General features: G+C 35.0%; 3 protein-coding genes and 2 long non-coding RNA genes across 10 annotated transcripts; 3 read left to right on the top strand and 2 right to left on the bottom strand.

The window, feature by feature from the left end:
* The first annotated feature begins 25 nt into the window (after window positions 1-25).
* LOC136343927 (uncharacterized) lies at window positions 26-372 on the top strand. Its single transcript, XR_010732877.1, has 2 exons — window positions 26-143; window positions 199-372. It is a non-coding gene; the product is annotated as an uncharacterized lncRNA (long non-coding RNA).
* A 708-nt stretch (window positions 373-1,080) lies between these two features.
* Window positions 1,081-5,068, bottom strand: LOC136343996 (juvenile hormone esterase-like). The gene is made up of 11 exons (XM_066291025.1): window positions 4,965-5,068; window positions 4,075-4,206; window positions 3,871-4,020; window positions 3,253-3,391; window positions 2,526-2,720; window positions 2,277-2,473; window positions 2,043-2,220; window positions 1,827-1,990; window positions 1,637-1,769; window positions 1,470-1,587; window positions 1,081-1,413 (listed from the first exon to the last, which is right to left on the bottom strand). Exons 1-11 carry the CDS (start codon window positions 5,043-5,045, stop codon window positions 1,218-1,220), a joined length of 1,683 nt encoding a protein of 560 aa, XP_066147122.1. The 5' UTR covers window positions 5,046-5,068; the 3' UTR covers window positions 1,081-1,217.
* A 742-nt stretch (window positions 5,069-5,810) lies between these two features.
* LOC136344242 (fibulin-1-like) lies at window positions 5,811-23,821 on the bottom strand. 6 transcript variants are annotated; one of them, XM_066291511.1, is made up of 5 exons: window positions 23,584-23,821; window positions 7,957-8,520; window positions 7,623-7,901; window positions 6,516-6,617; window positions 5,811-6,462 (listed from the first exon to the last, which is right to left on the bottom strand). In XM_066291511.1, exons 2-5 carry the CDS (start codon window positions 8,336-8,338, stop codon window positions 6,098-6,100), a joined length of 1,128 nt encoding a protein of 375 aa, XP_066147608.1. In that variant the 5' UTR covers window positions 8,339-8,520; window positions 23,584-23,821; the 3' UTR covers window positions 5,811-6,097. The 6 variants fall into 6 exon arrangements, with proteins under 6 accessions (XP_066147608.1, XP_066147605.1, XP_066147607.1 ...); XM_066291508.1 differs by lacking the exon at window positions 23,584-23,821 and adding an exon at window positions 15,752-16,313; XM_066291510.1 differs by lacking the exon at window positions 23,584-23,821 and adding an exon at window positions 16,107-16,313.
* LOC136344244 (acyl-CoA Delta-9 desaturase) lies at window positions 12,445-18,026 on the top strand. Its single transcript, XM_066291517.1, has 5 exons — window positions 12,445-12,665; window positions 12,728-12,858; window positions 16,313-16,518; window positions 16,571-16,756; window positions 17,617-18,026. The coding sequence occupies exons 1-5, from the start codon at window positions 12,530-12,532 to the stop codon at window positions 17,927-17,929; spliced, it is 972 nt and encodes a 323-aa protein (XP_066147614.1). The 5' UTR covers window positions 12,445-12,529; the 3' UTR covers window positions 17,930-18,026.
* LOC136344245 (uncharacterized) lies at window positions 19,897-20,400 on the top strand. The gene is made up of 2 exons (XR_010732931.1): window positions 19,897-20,018; window positions 20,077-20,400. It is a non-coding gene; the product is annotated as an uncharacterized lncRNA (long non-coding RNA).
* Window positions 23,822-23,854: the final 33 nt, after the last annotated feature.

The following is a 23,854-nucleotide window of genomic DNA, read 5'->3' as shown; positions in this document are numbered from 1 at the left end:
ATTTTAATTATTTCTTCGTTTTTATCACACATTATTGCTCCGAGTTTACAACCGGTTTCATGACTGGACTAGAAGGGTTAAAGGCACTATTGCATTGACTAACTAGTTCCTCTGAGAAGACATGGCAAGTTTTTCAAAAAGAGGTTTTTTTATTATTGTTGGTTGTAGATGAGCTCCTGATAAACATTCTCCCTACAGCAATCTTCGGCAAATCTCCCTTTCACGGGAGGGAACTCTGCAGAGCGAGACACCTCCGGGGACTTCAGAGCTGTATAGCTGGCCATTATGAACTCGGTTGAACAGGGAAATTTTGAGAGGGGATGTGATGAATGTATCTACAGATATCAACAATAAAATACAAAAATGAGTTAATTACGTAATACTAAATTTTGGTAGGGGTTTTTCATGCTAATGTGGACTGTAAACAGGGGGGGGGGACCCATTGTGAGATATAGTCGTTCCCAGGACTGTGCCCGCTGTAGCCTTGTGGCACTTTTGATAAGAGCTCAGTAAGTCCTATAGCTATCTGTGAAACCAGTATGTTTTATTGGGCAGTGATCAGCCCTGTCTTGTGGCAAAAGCTTACACGGTGGTACTGTACTCAACAACATAAATCCACCTAATACAGAAAATCATGACACCGGGCACTATTTTGGGGCTTAAATGGACATGAATTTGAAAATCGAAAAATATCGTTAACGGAACCCCTAATTGCTTAACCGATAATGCCATCGCAGATCTGGCAATTAAGACAGTTTCAGCTAAACAGGTTGTTTGCTTTTGAGTTTCGCGCTAATTTGAGATCTACAATGGAGGCAATACAGCGGTTGATAACCTGTTGATATAACACGAGCAATTTTCCAGAACTGTTCGACGTCATTCCATAGTCTCCAGGTTCGACATTTTGGAACCATGTAAATGTATTGTTTGGAAAGTCAATCTGAAATGCCATTCAGAGTTGGACTTCTGGATATTGTCGTAACTGGACAAAATCGGGAGAAAATAGAGAGATGTCAAAATGCACTTTTGGGCACTGCTAAACTGATGAAATGGAGCTAGCACCCAATGGACAACCATTCATATTATTTATTTATTTATATATTTATTCGAAATATCTAGAAAAACATTTATGCATTTATTTATACATTTAGATAATTATATAAACTTAAACTGTTACCAGTGGAACCAGAATTAGTGTCTGGTCATTTTTATGTAGCCTAATATGTAGTCAAAAGTTCGTTATCTCCATATTTATCCCAAATAGTTTGATAGTAGTCCCAATCATCTTGTTTTGGATTGACTTGCATTCCTATAGATTCGTTTAGCGAAAGGTAGGCGACATCCGATGCATCCGGATCTATTGGAGTCCATATCGTGTAGTTTAGTCTGGGGTCATTTACTGGAGTAGGCTCACTGGAATACCACATTCGGTTCCTTGTCAGAAAATAATGTAATATCTTGAAATTTACCCGTATTTTACGAAATTTGACCATAACAGGACTATGGTTTCTGACACTTTAACATCTGTAGTCGAGTAGCTATTTGCTGATTTAAAATAATAATCAACATCTTCTGCATGCCCAGTGCCTAGAATTGCAAATCTTCCATTATTCATCGTTTTATGGTGAAAACCAACCTTCATAGGTTCTGTCACCAGAAGAGGAAACGTTTCCTTGATAACCGAATTCGTAGAAATACACAGGGGCGTATTTAGCCATACTAACTGCAGCCTTCCTTATGGGCCTGTTGAACTGGTCCGCAGACACAAACTGTTAAATTAAGATTTATTCTTGCGTAAAACCTCACGTCATCAATAATTTACTTACGTTAATTAACTGTTGTCTATGGGTTGCAATAGCAGTATTCTGGAAGTATTTGTTCTTAATGTTCTTCCCTGCCAAAATTCTGTCGATACTGTTCTGGGTAAGACTCCAAGGGGCCAGGAGTGCTTTGTTAATATCGTAGGTCAGCAAATATAGATCCAGATAAACTAGAAAATGCGCCGATAAATTAACTTGATGCTTATCATAAGAAATTGTTACATGGAATGCTCCCAGCTGCGACTGCTTCCTGGCTGTTGAACCCCATTAAAACGGGAACTGAGTTGTAATGTCCAGATGTTAAAACCTCATCGCTAGGGCTAACATAAATAGCTCCAGCTACGTTGGGTTCTAACGTTGGGGCGAAGGGTAGTCCCCTCAGACCGTCCATAAAAAACAACTTTATTAATGAATTCGCAGAGTGAATTCCTTCCTACATTCTAGAAGAGTACTTACTTCCCATCCATTTACCCAGGATGTTTTTACAAGGGTCTCCAAAGGAACACTCCTAAGTCTTTTGACCAATTCGGTTGTATTATCTTTGGATATATCCAACGTAGCGGCAATTGAATTAGTTATTTGTATAGCTCTGGTATTTAAACTCCATAAATTTAAGGTAGAACCACTACACATTATAGCCCTATGAAATAGACCTGAAATTGGTGTTTTATTGTGCGTCTTATGGAGATGATGCAGTGCATATACCTTCAGCAAGGGTTGTCTGTATCAGTAAGTGAACTGAGACCGACCCAGCACTTTCCCCGAAAATAGTAACTTTTTTAGGATTCCCACCAAAATAGGCAATATTGTGTTGTACCCATTTCAGTGCCAGAAGCTGGTCCTTAATACCCCAGTTTCCAGAGGAAGCTTCATCGTCGGTGCTGAGAAATCCCAACACACCTGTAAAGACTTTCAATGAATGATACTCATAAAGCAAAAAAGGCAATCTTTTTTGATTACTTTTCCTTTGACGTCCCCAGATAGGCTTAACCAATTTCAGTGATAAAAAATGATTCCGAGGGTTCAATTTTCGGAGTTTTATGTGGGGTTTGAATTTTGAAAATTATTTATATTTCTATCTTTTTAATGTTTATCACATTTTTATTTTTAATAGGAAGGATCGCTAATGGCGTTCGAATGGTTGTTCGAATATTTGTTCAAATCGAACAACTATTTTTTACCTAAAGCGAAAAAGACAAGAGTTGCGCAGTGTGAGATTTTGAATTGTTTCGTTAAAAAATCTTCAAAAGAGGAATTTTTCAATAAAGGAGGTACTTTCTTCCACTTTTTAAAAGCTATTTCGCCGAGAATCCTCGCAATCACTTAATCCATCCCGGGGATATTAAATCTTTAAACAGCCCCCGAGAAGTTCGTCCCGTTTGTTTTTAACGTGGTTTTGTGCAGCTGAGATTGACATGGAATTTTATTTTACCTAAACGGTAATTGAAGGATACGTATACGATGTCTTGCTCCAAGAAAAAATCCGGTTTAAAGGAGGTATAATTGCCGTTTCCATTTATGAATGCTCCCCCATAAATCCACACCAGTACTGGAAGATCAGTTGCATTGTACTAAAAAATCGGTACTTATATTATGAAGTTTTTGCGTCTTTACTTTGGGGCAGTTAAAAAATATAAACTAATATTCCACTTAATTTAGTGTATTAATTCATTAAAAACAAATTTAATGGCTAATAAAGTAGAATAGGGCGTAAAGCGGCATCTAACCGTCCTGATATCAGTACCAAATGTTAATTCAGGACCCTATGCCTTAACCAGTAATAAGCAAAGGTTTAGCAGGTATAATTTCACTCCAGGAACGCCACTGGAATTTAACAGGTCTAATTGCAAGCATGCCGAAAACATGTGAAAGTGTACCGAAAATAGTGAAGTCGGGTTTTACTCCAAAGCCACAGTTTGCCAGTACAAATCGCACAGGAAAAGTACTGGTATAGATTTTTACGTTCCTAAAGAATATCGCAGAAAAACTTTTGGGGTCGACCCTCAGCTTAGGGGACGTTCCTTCATAATTCTAATTACCCATTGCGTACATCAGGAGTGTACACATTAATATACAGGCAGTCTTCATCTCCAGAAATATCGCCAAGGCCCAGTAAATCGTCACTAGAAAATTGAACACATTGACTTCTCTCAGTTGTTGCATCCAAAGTTCCGTTCCAGGGAGAGTTTGGTAGGGGAGCCTGAAGCGAATATATGGGTTCGTCTTGGTGTTTTGCTAGCGAATGGTGACTTACAGCAAACCGTAGATCTCCAACTGGGGGTTGACCAAAAGGAATTCCTTTGAAATTGTAATATGTTACATTGTGCCTTGAAGTAATATCGACTTGGCCTAGAATTGTTCCGTCTGGGATGGTTATTTCTACGGTCTAGAAGGTAAGTGGCATAGAAACCCGAACACCCAACGAAAATGTTCCGATTTCGATAATAATAATATATTGATGCGTCATGATTTCTTGCATATTAATTGATGCTAGCAAGCATATTCGTGATGAGTTAGTTAATATCCTCCTGGAGTATTTCATTCCAGGCAACTTCTATCTTATGTCGAAACGCTACAAGAGTTTGGAGAGGCTGTTGGTTGTAAAACTCACAATTTGCTACATATAATGTCGCATACATGTTCAATTGGAGACAAATCTGAAGGTCTTGGAGGCCAAGGCAGCAATTCAATCTGGACTTGTTGAAAGTACCCTACCCTTATCCGACTTATCTCAATCTATGCCTGATAAAATCTGACCATAGTTTCCAAGCTCTTGCTGACTATAATAACGACACCCGAAAAATGAAAGTCACGCCTTCCGCAAGACAACAATCCTTCCTTTATCGAAGTCACTAAAATGTCGATAATTTGCATTTCTTCGTACTTTTGGCGTTGTAAACTTTGTCTAAAGTTGATACTTTATTTGAAGAATAAAAGAGTTATGGCATCATAAATATTCGTAAAAACTATTATCGAGATCGGAACATTTTTGTGGATGTTCGAGTTTCTATATCACAGGAAATCGAGAAAATTGGAAAGATAATAGAGAAAACACATGAGTTTCTCCTTGTTCAAATTGAAACACGAGCAATTTCCCAATTTTACAAAAAAAAGATACTAAACGAGTTACTTAATCTGCAGTACCTCTGTTAAGCATTCACCCACTACCTGAAACATCACCAGAATTAAACTTTTTAAACAGCGTAATATGAACCCTTTCTCCATTTTGTAGTTTTTACGTACTATAACAAATTCCATTGCGACAGTGAAATATATATAATTTTATCTTTACATAAATATTATTTTTATGATAATAATCTATGGAAAATTTTACGTTTCTTTTGTCTTTTTGACTTATAGGAGTTATCATTTACTAGTATTGTTTCATTTACTTCGTGGACGACTTATGGCAATAATAAAGGGTGATCTCAGAAAAATACCTCGAGTAGACGTTGAACCATCAAAGATATGTCTTGGGTAAAGTCATCTTTAATCTGTTCTTAGTCAGATGTTTGGTATTAAATAGCAAATTTCATGATTAACGCCCTGAGTATACAGTCTCCCGTCTACTGCGCGTTTTTTTTAAATAATCACCCGCTATATTCGGATACTAACCTTATAAGACAAATGACTCCACCACTAATCCAAGTTTAAATAACGAGGAATTTAGCGACTAGTTTTGCATCGAATAAGCTCTGAGATTATTCACAAAAACAAGGTTTTTTATGCTAATGCCTTGGACTGTCTGATAATGATATATTGCACTCTACAGGTACAGACACAACAATGTCCTATAATACAGTCACTCAATCGACAAAACAATGACAACTGGAAGATCTCTAAACAACAATGATTTTACTGATATTTTAAATTTTTAGAAAGAAAAATCGATTATTTCAGAGTTTCACTTAACGTCTATTTGGGAGGAAGTGTGCGGATATGAACGGTGTAAGAGAATTAGTTCAAAAGGAAAATGCTTGTCCTGTATTACGAGTATGAGGCAAAGCGTAGAAGACACTATGCTACATGGCAGTTTAGCTAGTGCTTTTCTCTTAGGAATGGCAGAGATTATCCTCCCCTTCAGGGCCAACCTGTAGGGGGGTGTCGAAGACAATGACAACAACTAGAGGTTCGGTCAATCCGATCTTTTCGGCGAGCGATTTATTTGCTATAGAAACAAATCATGGAACAATTAGAAAATAAATTTTAACAATGTTACTAAAGTTAGATAATATAGAAAACCATTTAAATTGTACAATTTGGAGTCATGTTTGTTCCTAAAGTCCTTTAACCACTTTCAAGCATTTGGCATCAAAATCTCCAATCCATCCACCATTTCGTTCACAACGAACCCGATACTTCTTTCCTATTCTCTTAAATCCTTTCGGACACATCAAAAAACATTTCGTACCTAAATTACTGTTTTTTATTCCACTTTTCCCTATCTCTGTTAGTCTATGTTTTTTGGAACATCTGAAGAAGCCATTTTTTGGAAGTTCCAAGGGTATGCACGATAGTTCTTGAGAGGGCCCATCGTTTTGAAAATTTTGTACTGTGGTTGTGCACTTGTACGAACCTAATGTGTTAGTGCATCCATTGGGACAGTGGATTTTAGCTTGTTCACTTTGACATTCATCTATATCTGAAAATTCGGGTTTTAGTAATAAAAGTAAAGCGTAATAGTAACTGTGGTACCCTCGCACGTTTTGGAATCAGCTGTGAGTTCTAGTCCCTCAGGACATGAGCAAAATGATCTTCCAAATGTGTTTATGCAAATGTGAGAGCATCCACCATTTTCTGCAGTAAGAGGAGCTATTTGTGTTATAACCTCAGATCAAATTGAAAAAAAAAAAACTTCTAGAGTGCTTTGGGGACAACATTTGGTACCTAAAATCTAACTAAACCACGAATGAGTTTCAAAGATCTATAGAGTTTTTTTTTAATCATCGATAGGGTCTCTCAACTAAAACTTAATGCCCATAATCTCTGAAAATAATTACTTTTCGGAGTAATCATAAACTAATATAAGTCAGTTTGTTTTGTGGGAGAATCAGTTTGGTACATAATGGATCTCCCCAACTTTACTCTTGTGTGCTTCGCAGCAACCCCTTAAAGCTTTAAAGGGCGAAAAGAGTCAATGCACCGGAAGGTTTAAGTGTTCGAAAAGAATCTTGTGAAACAAAACCTCAAGTTTGTATTAGAAAGTTCATGGACGATATTTTCTCTAGAGATATTTGAAGTATTTGAAAAAAATCGATTATTAACATACAGGGCGTTTCATCGAAATATTTCAACCGCAGTTATTTTGGATAATTGCAAAAAATTATAAGTTGCTAAAACATGCCGTTTCTGTTTTCGAGGGGTACAGACGATGGCGCGGATTTTTAATTTATTGAAATAACCCCCTTTGTGGGGATGAAATCAGGTTTGGAATTTTAAATGGATCCACACATCCAGTGACCTATTTTAAAGATAACAAAATTCTCTTTAACATAATACACATTTTTTTTACCATCCGTTTTGAGAAAAATAACGCGTATAATATTTTTGTAAAACATGATATTTTTTCAATTATCAAAATAACTGTGATGAAAGTTTCCGATGGGACACCCTATATAAACTTAATGCTAAAAAATCAATCGCGTGCCTACTTACAGGGAACCGACGATTCTTATCATCCTCCAATAATTTGGGGGACGACCCGTTATTTTTGTTAAGCTCAAAAACAAATTTCAGGTCTTCCAAGACAGGTTTCGACAAAATCTTTTCTTGACAATTATCCCTGTGTTCAACTTTGCTTACCTTGAGTGCACTCATCAACATCTAAGCAACTATGCAGATCATCCCCCAATATAGTCCCTTTCAGCCGAGAGCAACTGCAGCGGTATCCCCCATAATTGTTGTTACATACATCTTGGCAAGGTCCATGTCCATTTCTCAGAAGACACTCGTTGATGTCTTCGCATCTCTTCCGATCTCTGCTGAGCCTAAATCCTGCAGGACAGTGGCAGTAGAAGGATCCCACTGTGTTTGTACAATTCATCTGACATCCTCCTTTATTTGGTTGGCATTCATCAATATCTTGGATATTTAAGAATGCCATTAGCTGCTAATTTGATAAGAATATTGTGCATACCTATGCATTTCTTGCGATCTTTAGCCAAAGTAAACCCCCTAAAGCACTCGCATTTCTTTGGACCTTTGGGGTTACAAATATGAGAGCATCCCCCATTGTTGGAACTACAACGGGTTATCTTTAGAGACATCAAAGTGGTGGTGGATTGGATGGTAGTGGTTTCTGTGGGCATAATTGGCAGTACTAGGTTTTTAGACTCCATGATTATCCACGGATTTTTATGCTTCTGCGACTCTTTTTTATGCTTTCTTACTGAATTATTTTTGCGTTTGTTCAATCTCACTATCTTATTTCTCCCTTTTTCCTTTATTTTAGTGTTGTTCAGATATTCCATTGTGGGGGGTTTATGAGTGGATATTGGTGATGGAACGGTTGTGCTCATTTTACGATGTTTTCTGCGACGACGTCGAATACCTTTTGTTGTCGCCGCCCTACCTTCGGTAGGGCTTTGAGAAATAGTGGGTGGGGCAGCCAGGTTGGCGTCAGTGAGGGTTGATTGGTTGTTTTTCGAAATGGAAAGTGATTTGTTGGAAGGCTGCCGCGCAAGGTTACCCTCAGATGCATCTGAAACGGCAAGCAACGTTGACATTTAATGTGTAATACATCGATCAATGGATCAAAGCCCCGGAAAATTTCCAAAGGTCATATCCAGGGATATATTTAAAGAAAAACAGACGGGGAGAATTGGAGAGAGTATCGGTCAGTTACGCGGCTTCCATGGAAGTCACCTTCCAGGTAAAGTTACCATTACAATGATCTTGCGACCAAATCTACCCAAATTAACATCGGAGAAGCGCCTATTAAAAAAGATGTACAGGGTGGTGCACCGAAAAATTCCTAATCAGGTTATTCTTCTTGTAAATTATTAAATGCAAGATACCCGTACAGGTCTCAGGAGAACACATCTTTTACTTGATGGCACCCCCCCTCCTCCAACCTTTATGAAGGAGTGGCTGTGGCACTTAAAATGGAAAGGGCAAAGTTGCTGATATCTTATTTTACTGGGAGTTGAATTATTTTCCCGTAAACCCTGAATTATTCTCCTTTGTTATGAGACACTTCTCGTTGGAATCGATTAAGTAGATCGCGAGAAATAAAGAAATGAAATATAAAAGTAAAAAAAATTCTTGCCGCTTGTGTCAGTGAAGTAAATGTTGCTAATGCTCACTTTTAACCTTCATACATTTATAAAGCCATTTTTCAAAATGTTCGCGACTATTTCGGGAGTAACTTGGTGGCACTCGTACATTAATTTCATTTAAAAGATCGGGTTGAATTGCATAAACTTTAGCTTTCATATTTTCCCACTAAAAAAAGTCCAATAGTGACAAATCGGGAGATCTTGCTGGCCATTCCATATGACCTCTCTTCCCAGTGCATCTACGTTTGCGAGAAACAAATTGATAATAGCAAGTTTTTCGAAACATCGAGCGAAATTTCAAAATACTACCATTAATACCCTTTTTTGTGCTTTTTATGTATCGGCCAAATACTACGAGGAAGGTTCCATAACAAAGGAACCTTGAAAACAAGAAAACTACTGAGGGTCAAAGGAACCACCACCATTCCATGAAAATGAGCAAAGTTGGTTGCTTCATTGCCATAGAGCCCTAGTGAAACCATCAAAGGTCCGTAATTTTACAGAAGAATCACATCGTATCATAACCAATAGCCCTAGCAATAAATCAAACACATTCCAAAATATCGTTTCCGGATTTCTGCGGTTTACGTCTTTAAGTGGCACATTCCTCGAGGCATCTTACGAAAGTGTTACTCATTAAGCATTTAGTTCGCTCTTACACATCTCAATCAGCATTAATTAGATAAGATGGTGCATGTGAAAAAAGTTGTAATGAATGCAATGTGCGGAGCAGAAATTGAGATTTTTAGCCACATGCACAATTTCTAAAAATAGAAATCGGTACCCAGCTTGGGTTGTACTACTAGTTCACTAGAAGATCTATTAAAGTGACATGATAGGAAGGTACCTAAGTAAAATGGAAAGACTTTGGACTAAAGAAGAAGAAAAAAAAGAGAGAAATCGATGAATGGCAGGGACGAAACATACAGGGCGATGCGTTAGTTTACCATCCAACTATGACAGATGAAAGGTGTGTTAATTTAAAGGTCTAAGAAACACGTTTCGTCTGGATTTTGGTGAGATAAAAAAGAAGAATATTAGAGAACCATCGTTGAAGGGTGATATATAATGAAAGGGTGTGTTAGACATCATTAGTGTCAAGATGAGAAAAATTATTAATGACGATAATCACAAGAAAATACCGAGGCAGTGCAATGTAGGAACAAACTTCCTCTCATGAGAAAAAATGCTTTGCTACTGTTCCTGGTAGGTGAAACAGGGGGGCGTTTTAAGGGATAGGCGCCTGGGTGGCTCTTGCTCACGACTCATTTCGGCACAATAAGAGTGGATGTGGCGGGGGAGAGGGGGACAAGAGCCCCAATTCCCTATAGTCAGAAGACCAGATCTTGATGGCGAATAAGGGTGTCTTAGAGAGATTTCACCCCTCTGTCTCCGATATTGTGTACATAGACATTTTTAACAGATCGGCCATAATACTCACCACTGAAATTCGTTACAATAAACAAAATCCAGAACAGAAGTCCACTTAAAACGAGGTTATTCATTTTAAATTTGCTTTACGAGTTCCAGCACTGTCCAGATCCCGAACTTAACTGCTGAGGTTGTCGGAGAAGAACTTAATAAAAACCTATAGAACATTCGAAGCCTGCCGAAATGATTGGGGCATCCAATGACACCTTATCATCATTTTAATGATCAATAGTCAATAGGCCTAAATTGGGAATATTTAATGTAGGCGTTGTTTTTTGTGTCGTGAATAGCCGCTTGGGCAGTATGTGAAGGTGTGACAAATTTATTTATTTGCTCATTTCGAACGTGTGTTTATGTAAATATTAAAATTTTATGTCTTTGACGCTTTTGAATTAGTGATTTATAAATTATTTGGTTCCATACGTAACCGGGTTTTCGTGTTATTATAAATAGTGTCCCCTAAGCAGCCGATAGGTCATGGGACAATCGTCTTATGATATCGAGGCCTCGATATCAAACGATAAATGACTTTAAAAAATGATGGCTAGTTCGCAGGAAGAGATAAAGAAAGGTACAAGCACGAAACGTGCTTAATCATCCAGAGGCAACAAAAAAGGGAGGTGTGCGATAAATGAACACGGACCCATTTGGTGTAGTGACGTAGATGAATGAAAATTATCCAGGAAAATGGATGCTATGGTCCCATAAGATGGCCACCGCGCAGCCCAAAAGCTGTCTGATTGACTGCGACCAGCGAGGTCCGATTGGGAAACTTTGGCCGTCAAGGTCCGGCTGGGGAATCAAATTGTACCTTGACTAGGTCGGTGTTCCTCGTACCTGACCTTGACCTTTCCTATCACTAATTTACTGCACGCAAATCAAATTAACGTGTGTCACTCTCAAACTGCAATCAGCGTGAATTAAACTGTCGCTTTCCTCACGTGTTAAATAAATAATTATTATAACTGAAAATAGCAGCAAGTAGCTCTTTACTTCCCTGATTTAGCACATAAAATTGTTGAACTTCATAAGCAAGTGCACTCTGTTTTTAATGGATCAAATGACTATCATTTTTTGCTTGCTTACTTTGTTCTAAAGCCGATATAGTTTCGCATACATGGTAGGTACGTGAAAACCAACAGAATAAAGGACCCACTCAAAATCCTCTTTGAACAGGAATTGCCTACTGATGATGTTATGCACGAAAATCTAAAATTTTATAAAGAAATTATTTTTTTATCTTCTATATCGGCGTTCTGGTGTGAGTAGCTCTCCGAAATCCAGACGTTTTTATGTGGAATATACGGGGTATTTAAAGGAGACGTGGCAATATTTAAGGGGGTGATTCTTCAGGTCACTTTATGAAAAAAATCTCGTAAACATAGATCTGGAAATGTATTGTTGCCAAGATACAGGGAGTTATATTTTTAAAGCGCACCGTATATAATATTTCCCAACGAATGTCAATTCCTGTTGGACTTGATTTAGTGACATTCAGCCCCTTTCCTTCTAGATTTAGAACGAATTCACAAATGTAGATTCTTAGAGAACATGGGCCTCCTTTGAAATCATCATCGAACGCGTAGTATTCGCAGATTTTCTTAAAAATTTGAAATTTTCCGCACCTAATTAATTCATTTTTGCTTGTTTCTTTGACCTTTAGCATAAAAAGGACATATTCCAAGCAGTTAATACGAATCTCTATTTAAAGGAACCACTTTCAAAATTCGATATATAGAAATGTAACTGTCGCGTTGGTTTCCAATGTGATAATAACCTTCGTATATTCATACATTTTGATTCGTGGTATTTGGTAATTATGTCCGTGAATGGCTTAGATTTGCATTATTTTCAATAACTTTTAATACAATACGCGTTAAAATTATGTATGTAGTTAATAGTGTTAAGTCATGGGTAATTGCATTTTCTGTTAACTAGCAATGAAGCCGTATTTGTAGTCGATCCTAGGTACATTCAGTTGAACGTAATAAAGCGGAGAAAATGGATAAGCCCCTGTCGACAAAACGGGAAATAAATTGGATGAAAGTTCTGTTTCAGTTGCAAGTAGCCTCCTCTGCCATATTCACTATTGGATATCTTGTTAAAAATGGATGTATGTACCGAACGTTCTTTTTCTGTGAGTACTCTTTATTGAAGTAAAAGTGACCAATGCTATAACATAAAATATATGATATTCAGTCATTTTCTTGACCATGCTCGGAGCGATAGGCCAGTTTGCAGGGGCGCACAGATTATGGGCTCATAATTCCTATACAGCGACCGTAGGATTAAAAATTTTTCTGATGATTTGCCATACATTAGTGGGACACGTGAGTATAAAGTTCATTCTCTTAGTGAGTTTTCTTTCAAATTTGGGAACATTCAGGTTCATTTATGTTAATTTAGTTATCAATGAACCCATACCTTTGGTAAACACGTTGTTAAGCAATTTTTGTGGCGCCCGCCTTTTTTCCCCTCTCTGTAAAAACAATGGGTGATGTTTTTCAACTGATGTCGCGACACGATTCAGTTTATCAATTCCTATATCGTCATCAGAACTGCACCACAAACAGAAGACCTTTATACAGGGTGGGCCACGAGTAACGCCTGGGAATTTCATGACAAAGCTTAGAGATTTTTTAACCGTTTCATTTTTGAGATGTGTACAGACGAACTAGGATTACATTTTAAAATTATTTGCAAAGTATACAGAGTGTCCAAAACACATGTAATTGATCAAAGTTACTTTTTTTAATGGGATCTCCTGTATATCATATCATTTTTGCATTCAACTCTCAAAATAAAATTGAGTTTGCTTAAGATTTATGGTATCTAATTTAAGCGGTTTTTGAAATAATTCAGTTTTTATCAAAATGCAAGGTACTTTTCAACATCCAATTTCTCATCATATATTTAAGTTTTTAAAACATTTTAATAGGCAGCCAAGAACGAATCAAATTTTCTACTGCAATTTTCAAAAAGCCAGTAAATTGTACAGGGTGTTCTAAAAGTACCGCCAAATTTATAAAACTTTTAACTGTTAATAACTTTTTTAATTTTTTTTACGTAGAGTTTAAAAACATTTAACAAATAATTGTTAAATGTTTTTAAACTTTACATTGAAAAAATATTATAAAACATATGAGTCAAAAGTAGAACAACTAAAACTTTTCTTATCTTTTTTCTTACAATTAAATTGTTTATTTAATGTCTAGGAACGTATCCTTTATTATTATTTACTTCCCAACATCTCTTTATCATAAATTTTAATAATTTTTCCATGTAATCTTCAAATATTGTGTTCCACTTATTTTGAACTTGTTCTAACATATCCGTTATGTTTATTATTCCTTTCTCATGAACTCTTCTGTCAATTTCTTTTCAAGGTTCTTTAAGGGGTTCAGATCTGAGCTTTGAGCCGGTCAGATTATCACATCAACGTTATATACGGTTAACTACTCCTTAATTAATTTAAAGGTATGCTTCGGGTCATTAACCTGTTGGAACGTCCATTGAAGGCTCTTATATTTTTTTCTGTCCAAAGCAGTATGTGATTTTCCAGAATATTTTTATAAAAATATCCAGCCATAATATCATCAATTATTACTTATGGACCCATGCCAAACCCCCCAAAGCATCCCCAAACTGTAATATCACCTCCTTAATGTTTAACCATCAATTTAGTATATTTCAGATTAAACCGTTCATTAATTAATTTTCTTGCCCAACAAATTCAGTCTGGTTTGAACAGTTTAAATCGACATTTATCTGAAAAAAGGACAGTTTTCCATTTTTCATGTGACCAGTTCACATACTCTTTCTCCAAACGTAATTTAGTCTTTGTATTTTTCTTTGAAATGAAAGACTCCTTTGCAGATTTTCTTCTTTATAAACCAACACTTCTTACTTGGTTTTATGGTACTCACTGATATTGAACCATATAACTCTTGTTGGATAGAACGAACTCTGAATGGATATCATTTTACTTCTCCTGTCTCTCACTTTATCGATTTTTTATTTTCGGTCATACTTCGGAAGGTCATCTGAGGTTCCTCTAATTTTTAAATTAGAAATCGTTCTGTATATTATTAATTTATTTAAATTTAAAAATTTTGCAATTTTACATTGATTTCCCCTGCTTTCAAATTTTTTAAAGATTTTTTCTTTTAACTGATGTGATGAACGAACATCTCTGGGCATCTTATAATATTTTTATTCAATACTATGAGGAGAAAAATTGGTATCACACAGTAATATAAATAAAAAAATGGTTTTCTCTACATATAAACCCTACAAAAACCTAGATAGTCCAAAAAAGGACATAAACAAAACGTATTGAACATATATATTTGTACCTTTACAATATTTGTGCAAACGAGAAATACATTTTATTAATCTTAATTTTTTTTTGGAAAGGTGCTGATTTTAAGTTTTTAATTAATTACTTTACATATGAGCAATAGTGTACGTAACACCTCATATTATCTTACTTGGTACCCATGCAGAGTGTTTCAGCTAACACGGAACCCGTTTACATCAAAACACACTCTAATTTACATTTCGTTTTCGCCAGGTCACCCTGTATAATTCCCATGTTTTGCCCGATGTGAACTTCGCATGTTATTTTGGGGTTCTGTCGGACATTCGTGTTGTTATTCCGAAATGGTCTACGTTCTTAATTATTTCTGTATTGTTATTTCGTTGCATATTAACACATTTCTTACCTATTTGATGAATAATTCAATGGATGTTTTAAAAGTTAGATTTACATTTACTTCAAAGTTGGATTTATATTAACACGTGGACAAAACATTCATAAATTCAAAGCGGATAGCTAACGATTTCATCAATAGAGGGTTGTTCAGTTTCAATGCAGGAGAAGCTAATGTAGATATCAAAAATTTTTCCGTCTCATCGACTATAGATACTGAGCTATTAGATAGATCTTAGAAAGTTTAAAAATTAATGTAAATCCGTCTCAAACCGTTCTGATGTGGCCGCCTTCGAAATATCTAAAGTAACAATTTTTGGAAAACGTATATTTTGAAAACTGGCAAAGATTAAAATACTTCCTTCACCTATTCCAATGCAGGTATACATTTGCACTTATTTGAGTCACACTGTAGATAATTAATTTTGTCTTAAAGTTTTTGCATAACATAGATCTGCTACATGTTTTTGTAAACAAGTTTTCTCCACGTTTTGAATTATATTTATATTTACCATGAAAAAGTCGCATTCACATTACTAGAATTAACACAACATTTATTGTTTAGTTCAAAATATAAATTGAAACAGTATCGCAATTTTCCAATTAAGTTTTTATCGCTTTTATTGCGGTTTCCATCGTCACAGCGATAGCGCTGATTTAATAATACGGAAAATATGCTTATTGATAAAGTGGCTATCAAAAAAGTTATATCCTAAAAGTCTCCGAATACAGAGTATAGCTATATATAACTATAGGTAGTTACACCTACCAAATATTTAAAAGTAAATCTGGAAATCCTGGAAAATTGCCATGAGGCTTTGACCATTTGGGTTTCATAGCGTGATAGTAAAATCATATTTTTTATACCTTCGACTCCGCGAAAATGCGAAATAATGTTTGGAGTTACGTTTTTCCACTTATCATTTCCCTTGGAAATTGCCTAAGCCTGAATCTGGGACCACCCCGAACTGCTTTATTTTTTTAATTCAATCTACTACAAATTCAAAATTGCACTCTCAACATCAAACAAGACCACAATCTGTTTCACTGGACTCTCAATGCTGTTTTTCTAGGGTACCATCTACGACTGGGTTGTTTGGCACCGACTCCACCATAAACACTTCAAAACTGACTTGGATCCATACAACAACAAAAATGGGTTTTTCTACTCCCATTTTGTCAGTTTGATGAAGAACTTGAGCCCTGCCCAAATCGAAGCTATTAAAGAATTAGACGTCTCGGATCTAGAAAACGATAAAGTTGTGATGTTTCAGAAAAAGTAAGGGATTTTTGTTATTACCTCTCTATTTACTTGTTATTGTTATTTTAAGGTGGAACACTTTTCTATATATACTGCTGGTACTTCTCCTACCAATTAACACTCCATGCGAATACTGGGGAGAAAACATTGTGACGTCGCTAATGGTAGTTGGTTGGCTCAGATATGCGTTGACTCTTCACTTGACTTGGTTGCTTCATAGTGCTATAAGCATATGGGACTTAAAACCTGGAGAAAAGTAAGATATTTGCATATATACCGCGTGATTCACAACACAGTGCACCCATAAAAATTGCGTAGCAGGTTTTTTTTTCTTCGGGTGATGGCTAAGATTTTGGTCAATGTCTTAGTGTAAAGTCTTCACTTTCTGATAAGTATCTATCGGACTCTTATTCCAATTTTCCCTTATGGACCTCCTCTCCTCCATCCTTGACCTGATCAGTGGGATCTTAGCTAGTACTAGCACCGAGTTCTTCATTACCATCCTATGTCACTCTTATGGTTAGTATGCGATTCATTCGTCCAGCGTTCCAGCGATGCATCATACTTTTCTTTCATAATAATAGTAACGTACAGGAAGCGTGACAGAGGAACACCGAGATTCTCTTCTTACTATATCCAGGTCCATACATTCCACACATGACCCCAGATAGTGCCTTAACCATTTTACCCATGTTCTTTGCGATCTTCCGTAGTAGTTTGACAAAACTAATGCCCCTACCCCACCATATACCGAAGTACTACAGCGTTCCTTGCGTAACAAGCCCGTGAGTGATGCTCCTCCCCCACATAAATCGGTATTGGTTTATATCTATCAAACGGTCTTCTTCAATTTCTATCAGTAAGAGGGTAGTCCGGGTTAGTCCAGGTTAGCAGCGGCAGATGGTAGACGGTACTGAACAATACTTAATGCAGAATATAATGTAATGTTTTAATTTTAATACTTTGCCCGTTGTAGGATGCTATTAAAGTGAAAATTTTATGAATATCCCTCCTAACTATTTAATATTTTTCTAGCTTTTGAGAGGCGGCATATCTATATCTATTTTTTCTTCACATCTAGCATAATAATCACATTTTTGTTTTGGTTTTCACTAGATTCCCGGCAGACACTAACTGGATCTTCTTGGTCACAAAAACCTACTGGATCTCCTATCACTACTTTGCCCCGTGGGACTATCAAACCAGCGAGTTTGGAAAATATGGAACAGATTATATTACTAAATTCATAAGAGTCTGCGAGGCGCTGGGTTATGCCTCAGATTTGAAAATGTTAGATAGTAATGGTGTACGAACTGCCCTTTTCAAATCCGCTTCTGAGAATATTAGTATTGATAAGTCTCTTGCTGAATATACAGAGATCGATAAACTAAAGACTGTTAACCAAATGGCACCTATACTCTGTTGTTAGTGATTCATTTTATGCCTATTAGCACATGACAATGTTGGTGGCTACTTAATGGTGCATATCGTCGCTATTTAAAAATATTACTGATTTTTAAAAGTAAGTTGGTGTTTTTTTTACCTTAAAATCCATTATTCCCATAATACAACGCGTGTATAATTCGAGGTGAAAGATTCGTATATCGAAAACGAGAGGAAAACGGGGACTGGTTAAGCGGGGGCAAAGTTTGTTTTTAACCATGTTCTCCCGCAAAATTAAAAAAATTTATATTTCTCAAAATTTCAAACAAAGACCTGGAATTTCTTTAGAGGACCTGTGGTGTTGTATGGTCGGATTCGGGAATTTTTGCTTATAGACCTTAAAAAATACAGGACAGTGCGTGGCTTACAGAGGTAAATGTTCTAAATACAAGGGAGAGCCGGTACAGCAGATAGCAAATGAATTATTTAAGATAAACATAACCTTTGCGACCTTTTCTGACCCTTTTTTGTGTGTGTTTGTGTCTATAATGTGTGAAAATGTCATTCACACAGTCATGATCGATCCCTATACAATGTCAGTTTAATTTCCAGTCTAATTTATGAACAGAATGAGTTAACTGTATCTTTCTGAGTTGTTCCGGTTTTTGAATGCTACAACCCTCAAGCTATCTAGAAGATTCTATTACGTATTGTATCTAGCCTATTAACGACACTAATGCCCGATACTAGAAATATCATACTATCAAATAGTTAAGTTTACAGTTAAAGTTCCTATATACTTAGAATAATGACGCATAATTACCAAAACAGCCGATATGGCTATTGACAACTTAACTACAAGAAAAACCTTCATATTTTCAATCAACAACAACAGTAGTTAGAACTACTAGAACCACATTGGTTATTTTTTTACATCTTTTAGATAAATTATTTATTATCTAATTTTCAATTTCTCATATAATAGTTGAGCTCTTAGGCCGGATTTTTCAGTGGTGAGTAAGATTTGTTAATTTTACACTTAATTATCGGATTGGAGTTACATATATGGAATATTCGTGGTGGTGAATGCATGTCCCAGAAATTATTAAGATTAATATAAAATGCAATTTTAACAGTGGCGAGTGTCTAGGGAGAATTGGGCTCGGTGCAAAGAACAGGTGGTGTATTTTCTATGCTGATTTAGCTCTAATAATTCACATATTTCAACATCTGACTAAAATTAAATTAAAAAAAAAAGTTATAAATATGAATTAAACACGCAAAGAATAATAATACGGTTTAAACGAGTGGCGCGGTGGCATGCTGACCTGGTGTGATATGGGTATGGTCGTATGACGTCGGTCTAGTGGCACAGGTTTTAACAATATTCTCCAATGAGATTTTATTAATTTACTATTTCCTTGTCAGTTTGGTCTATGATTAATTCAAGAACATGCTACCAAATAAAGATGTATCAGCTAGCAAGTTCTGTCTCAATTTGTAGCATACTGCCCTATTTAGTTTTTACGAATTTTTAGCGGTAAGCAATGCCGTTTTGCTTGGCTGCCCCACTTTTTAGATTGCTTTTTAATGGTATGACATTGATTTTTCTTCCTAAAAAGTTAATAATTATAACGTTTCGATATGCATGACTACTATTAGCAAATAGTAGATACTTCATTTTTCATAGAAAATGTTTTATACATTTTAAAAATTGCGAATAAAATCCCGTAATTTTTATATTTTAAATTTGTTACCTCTTTGAAAATATCTCTGTTTGTTTTATAAAACTTATTTCCCCTTAATAATTAATTTAAATGTTTATGTTATTTGAATACCCATAGCAATGTGTGACAATGAGGCAATATTTTTAAAATTGCAGTGAAGGGCAAAAAGGTGAATTTTCACGGACTTTGTAACAACTTTATGACCTGGGGACGAATGCTTAGCACTTGCCTATAAAACTAGGCTAGATACTAATAATACTTGATAATGAAGGAATTCATTAGGTAAATATTACCTGATTAATGTATTTTCACGATGCATATAGGTTATCATTCAGCATTTTATAAAACGTACTGTAACTCGTGTAAAATTATCATAAACATAATTTGTTTTTTAATGCTTAAGCACGTGTAAGTTTATTCAAAAAAAGACATTTAATACATTATTTTTGATGTTCAAACTTTTCAGCTCTATCTAGCTACCCTTACCATAATGATTTTTTTCTTCCAATGGAAACGTACGCATGGTGGTCTTCAAGTCTGTTGAAATTTTTTATTGATTCTAAAAACTGCACTTTTGTCGATGGTTCTGTCTGGATATAGCGTGTTAAATATGTTACACAGCTCTTCGTAAGTTTTTTGTGATCTCGATACCCCCGAAATATTGAAATTTCTATTCTTTGCTTCTGATAGATGATAGATGCCTAACAACTGAACTCAACTATTAATGAATTCTATGAAAATTCAAATATTTTGTATCTAAAATTTTTTTTACATTAAAGGCGTTTTGGAATTTCTACGTTTTATTATCATTTTTACCCTATCTTTCAATTCAAAGCGAAATAAGAATAGATTTCCTATCTAAGAAGCAAAGATTAAAAGTCTTAATCTTTTTGAGATGTGAACTTTGTTCTATTTTTTTTTAACTGTGATGCAATTTTAGTTTTAACCTTGCTGTTGTATGCTTTATTAATTTACCTGTTATTTAATACTCTACAAAACCTCGTTTAAATATAAAAAGTTAGTAGAGGTAATTGGATAGAAGTGAAAATTTTTAATATTGAAGATAAATGTATATTTTAATAAAATTATACGTGTTTAAGCGTTTAACTGTCGCATTTATGAAAGATTCAAACATCGTACAGTACTTTGTACGAGTGTTTTATATATTTTTTTAATGTGCAAAAAAGGATTGACGTGTTTGAATATTTTCCATATTCATACATAACATTCTGATTAAAAAACCACATAGTACGTCACTACATGGTGCCTCTCATCACATAGTAGTGGAGGGCACCACGTAGTTCGCTTATTAGATTCTCTCACGAATTGTCAACTTCAGTTTCACACGTATTACCTTCATCAGGAATGCTTTCGTACAGGGTACGTACATATAGACACACATATTTATATATTAGTGTAGTCTAGAAACGATTAGAGGCCAAGGCAACGTCCTTTTTCTATTTTTATTAAGAAAATTATGAAATTATTTTAAAAAGGCCTTAATTTTAATTAAATTAATAAATAAAAAATTACTCACATAAAACGATCATATTCTTTGCACTAGTCTCCAAAAGCAAAGCTTTACAAAATAATCATAAATAAACAATGCTGAGTGCTATTCAAATTTAATGCCTTAATTCATTCTCACAGCTCGTTGAGCATAAAAAAAAATTATAATTTCTAATTTTCGTTCGAAAAATGTTTATAATATGTACACATCTATATTAAAGTCAATCGTAGCACGGGTCTTGCTTTACCAATCACTGAGGAAATTACATACGTACACATGTAGATGTATAAGTGAATGTACTATATGAGTACAATACATAGTCAATATTCAAATTAATCGATACCGTTTGACAATATACGTATGTCTGTATAATATCAGATATTCACTGGAAAAATGAATTAATTCAGCAATATTCACCTAATGAATAATATTTCATGGTTACGTAGAATTAGTGTTTAATTTTATTTTGTAAATAAATGCAAAGTTTCTTTCTACAGGTCATAAACTCGTTACAAAGTTTGAGAAAAACATGTCGTTGTCCTTAAAAAACATTTTTAAAATGTTGTCAATTTCAGTACGTTCTAAAGGTCGAAAACCAGAAATTACTGTCTATCGATCTAAAATACGATGAGGAGCTAAATACGCCCTGTGTTCACAACTTTTTTCCTTCCATAAAAAATTCCAAACAAAGATATGTTAAAAAAACTGTAAATTTTGAGTAATTTGAGTACATGAAATTGCTCATTAAATATTTTAAAAATTATTAATTAGTTTAAAAACTGGCCTTACTGTGGAACAACAGTCGTTATAATTTAAAAAAAATGTGTTAATTATCATAATCACATTAAATTCATTTGTGTCCTTTTCATATATCATATTTATCTTGCTCGAGGAATCTATGATTAATAGATTGGTATGCTTTTTTGCAGTACTCTGTATGTGTGGCTACCAATAACAGTTGGAAGAGCTGCGAAAAAATTGCACAGGGTGATTTTTAAATACTCAAAATATCTCAAAATCTATTGCAGTATAAAAAATTTCCTAAAACAGGTAAATCTGCATTTTTTTGAGACCAACTTTTGACCCATAAATGAATGTGTTACTACTCACCCTGCCGCCCTCACATATCCCATATTAAAACAGTCAACTGTTTGGGGGGAACACCCTTCTTATAACACGTCAATGGGTAACTAAAACCTCCCTGAAATCAATTATGTACGCATTTCTACTTTTTTGAACGTGTTTTTTTAAATCAACCTTTAAAACTGTTGTCTTATCATTAGGTAAAGGAACTGTATGGAATTGTACAATTTAATTTTTCTTTATTTTTTTAAGTCGGATTGGACCTGAGCCAAAGTTCAATTTTACCTAATCTAAAATAAAAAATTAATCAAAATTCAAGGCATCGTACGTTTTTAATCATGGGTCTTTTAAAGGTTTTTAAAAATTATTTTGGAGAGTACTATCCCCTCTTAAAATATCTCCTTGATGATATGTTACATTCTGTACATAGGGTGGTTGGTAGAGCGATAGAAAGTTTTTCGTGGGCGGTAGATGTGATTGTTATGAATCGTTATAATCATATATATCCTTATATAAAGTCTCATCGTTTTTGAAATATCAAAGTGGGGGAGAGTAGGAAGGATAGAGCGGAGGGAACGAGTAAAAGCAATTAGAAATGGCGGGTCTCATTTTGAAAAATAAAATTAATTAATATAATAGTAGTATTGTTTCAGTTAAAACTATGGTTGTAAATTTCAAAATGATCAATACTTATTTAAATTTAATGTCCCTTATTTTCTTGTTTTGAGTAATATTTCTTTTTGTGTTAACTTTTGTGAACAATGATTTTGACAAATATATCATTTGAAATAGAAATCAAAAGTTTTTAAGACTATTTGAATTTGTTGAGCTAGCACCGTCTTGGAAGAAAATTTATTAAAAATTTAAGAATAAATTAGAACCACGGTGTTTTAACAAATGAATTTGAGTGCATAATTGTGAGTAATAATAATTTCTAATTAATTTTTATTTTGCTTCATCAATATATATATTAAGAATATAAAAAAAAATCTGAAAGTAGAAAGTGTTTAGTATTGAAAATAGAATTAATTTTATCAACCCAATCATTTCATATAAAAATTTATGAAGGCCGATATTTCAAGAACGATGAGACTTTGTATAGTAACCACTATGGTTTTATAGCTTCAAAATGATCCCATCTATCTCTCATTGAAAATTTTCTGTTGCTCTCCTATACACCCTGTATATGTGGAGATGGAGGCGCTACATTGAAGCATCGTTCTTCTGCTTTAGGTGATATACGTATCAAGGAAGTGTGTTAGCAGAAGCCATGAAGGCGCAAGTGTCAAAAAAACTTTTTGAGTTCGAAACGGAAATTTTTGAGACAGTTCAAAGAAAAATTAGTCATTATTTCTACAAGACGTTTTCCAACTGGCTTACCTAATAAGTGGACACCTTTGCGTGTTTGAAATAAGAACGTACTTAAGTGCGTCCAATTGACCGAGACTGAGTAAGGAAACAGCCTAATAGCAACATTCACGTGTCTTCATACGAAATTACCAACCCGGTCATTATTTCCAGCACTGTGGTGATATTAATTTGAACAACAATCGGTTGGGGGTTTTATGAAAACATGAACATATCAGCGATATCTCTCACGCATCCTAATCGGTCAGTTTCACATTACGTGCATGGTATAAGCATGGAAGTC

This window comes from Euwallacea fornicatus, chromosome 16 (genome assembly GCF_040115645.1).
Source record: "Euwallacea fornicatus isolate EFF26 chromosome 16, ASM4011564v1, whole genome shotgun sequence".
Classification (NCBI taxonomy): domain Eukaryota; kingdom Metazoa; phylum Arthropoda; class Insecta; order Coleoptera; family Curculionidae; genus Euwallacea; species Euwallacea fornicatus.
The sequence above is the reverse complement of the archived record's forward strand: the minus strand, read 5'-3'. Positions and strand labels throughout refer to the sequence as shown.

Excerpts from the sequence above, each read along its gene's own strand:
- LOC136344242 (XM_066291507.1), bottom strand. The coding sequence starts at position 10,602 with ATGAATAACCTCGTTTTAAGTGGACTTCTGTTCTGGATTTTGTTTATT. Across the intron at positions 6,618-7,622 it reads TGTTGATGAGTGCACTCAAG|AAAATGGTGGATGCTCTCAC; the intron begins GTAAGCAAAGTT and ends CTCTTACTGCAG. Across the intron at positions 6,463-6,515 it reads TGATTCCAAAACGTGCGAGG|ATATAGATGAATGTCAAAGT; the intron begins GTACCACAGTTA and ends CCGAATTTTCAG.
- LOC136344244 (XM_066291517.1), top strand. The coding sequence starts at position 12,530 with ATGGATAAGCCCCTGTCGACAAAACGGGAAATAAATTGGATGAAAGTT. Across the intron at positions 12,859-16,312 it reads GCCATACATTAGTGGGACAC|GGTACCATCTACGACTGGGT; the intron begins GTGAGTATAAAG and ends CTGTTTTTCTAG. Across the intron at positions 16,519-16,570 it reads GTTGTGATGTTTCAGAAAAA|GTGGAACACTTTTCTATATA; the intron begins GTAAGGGATTTT and ends TGTTATTTTAAG.
- LOC136343996 (XM_066291025.1), bottom strand. The coding sequence starts at position 5,045 with ATGGAGAAAGGGTTCATATTACGCTGTTTAAAAAGTTTAATTCTGGTG. Across the intron at positions 4,207-4,964 it reads TGGGTGAATGCTTAACAGAG|ACCGTAGAAATAACCATCCC; the intron begins GTACTGCAGATT and ends CTTACCTTCTAG. Across the intron at positions 4,021-4,074 it reads TTGGAGATCTACGGTTTGCT|GCTCCCCTACCAAACTCTCC; the intron begins GTAAGTCACCAT and ends TATTCGCTTCAG.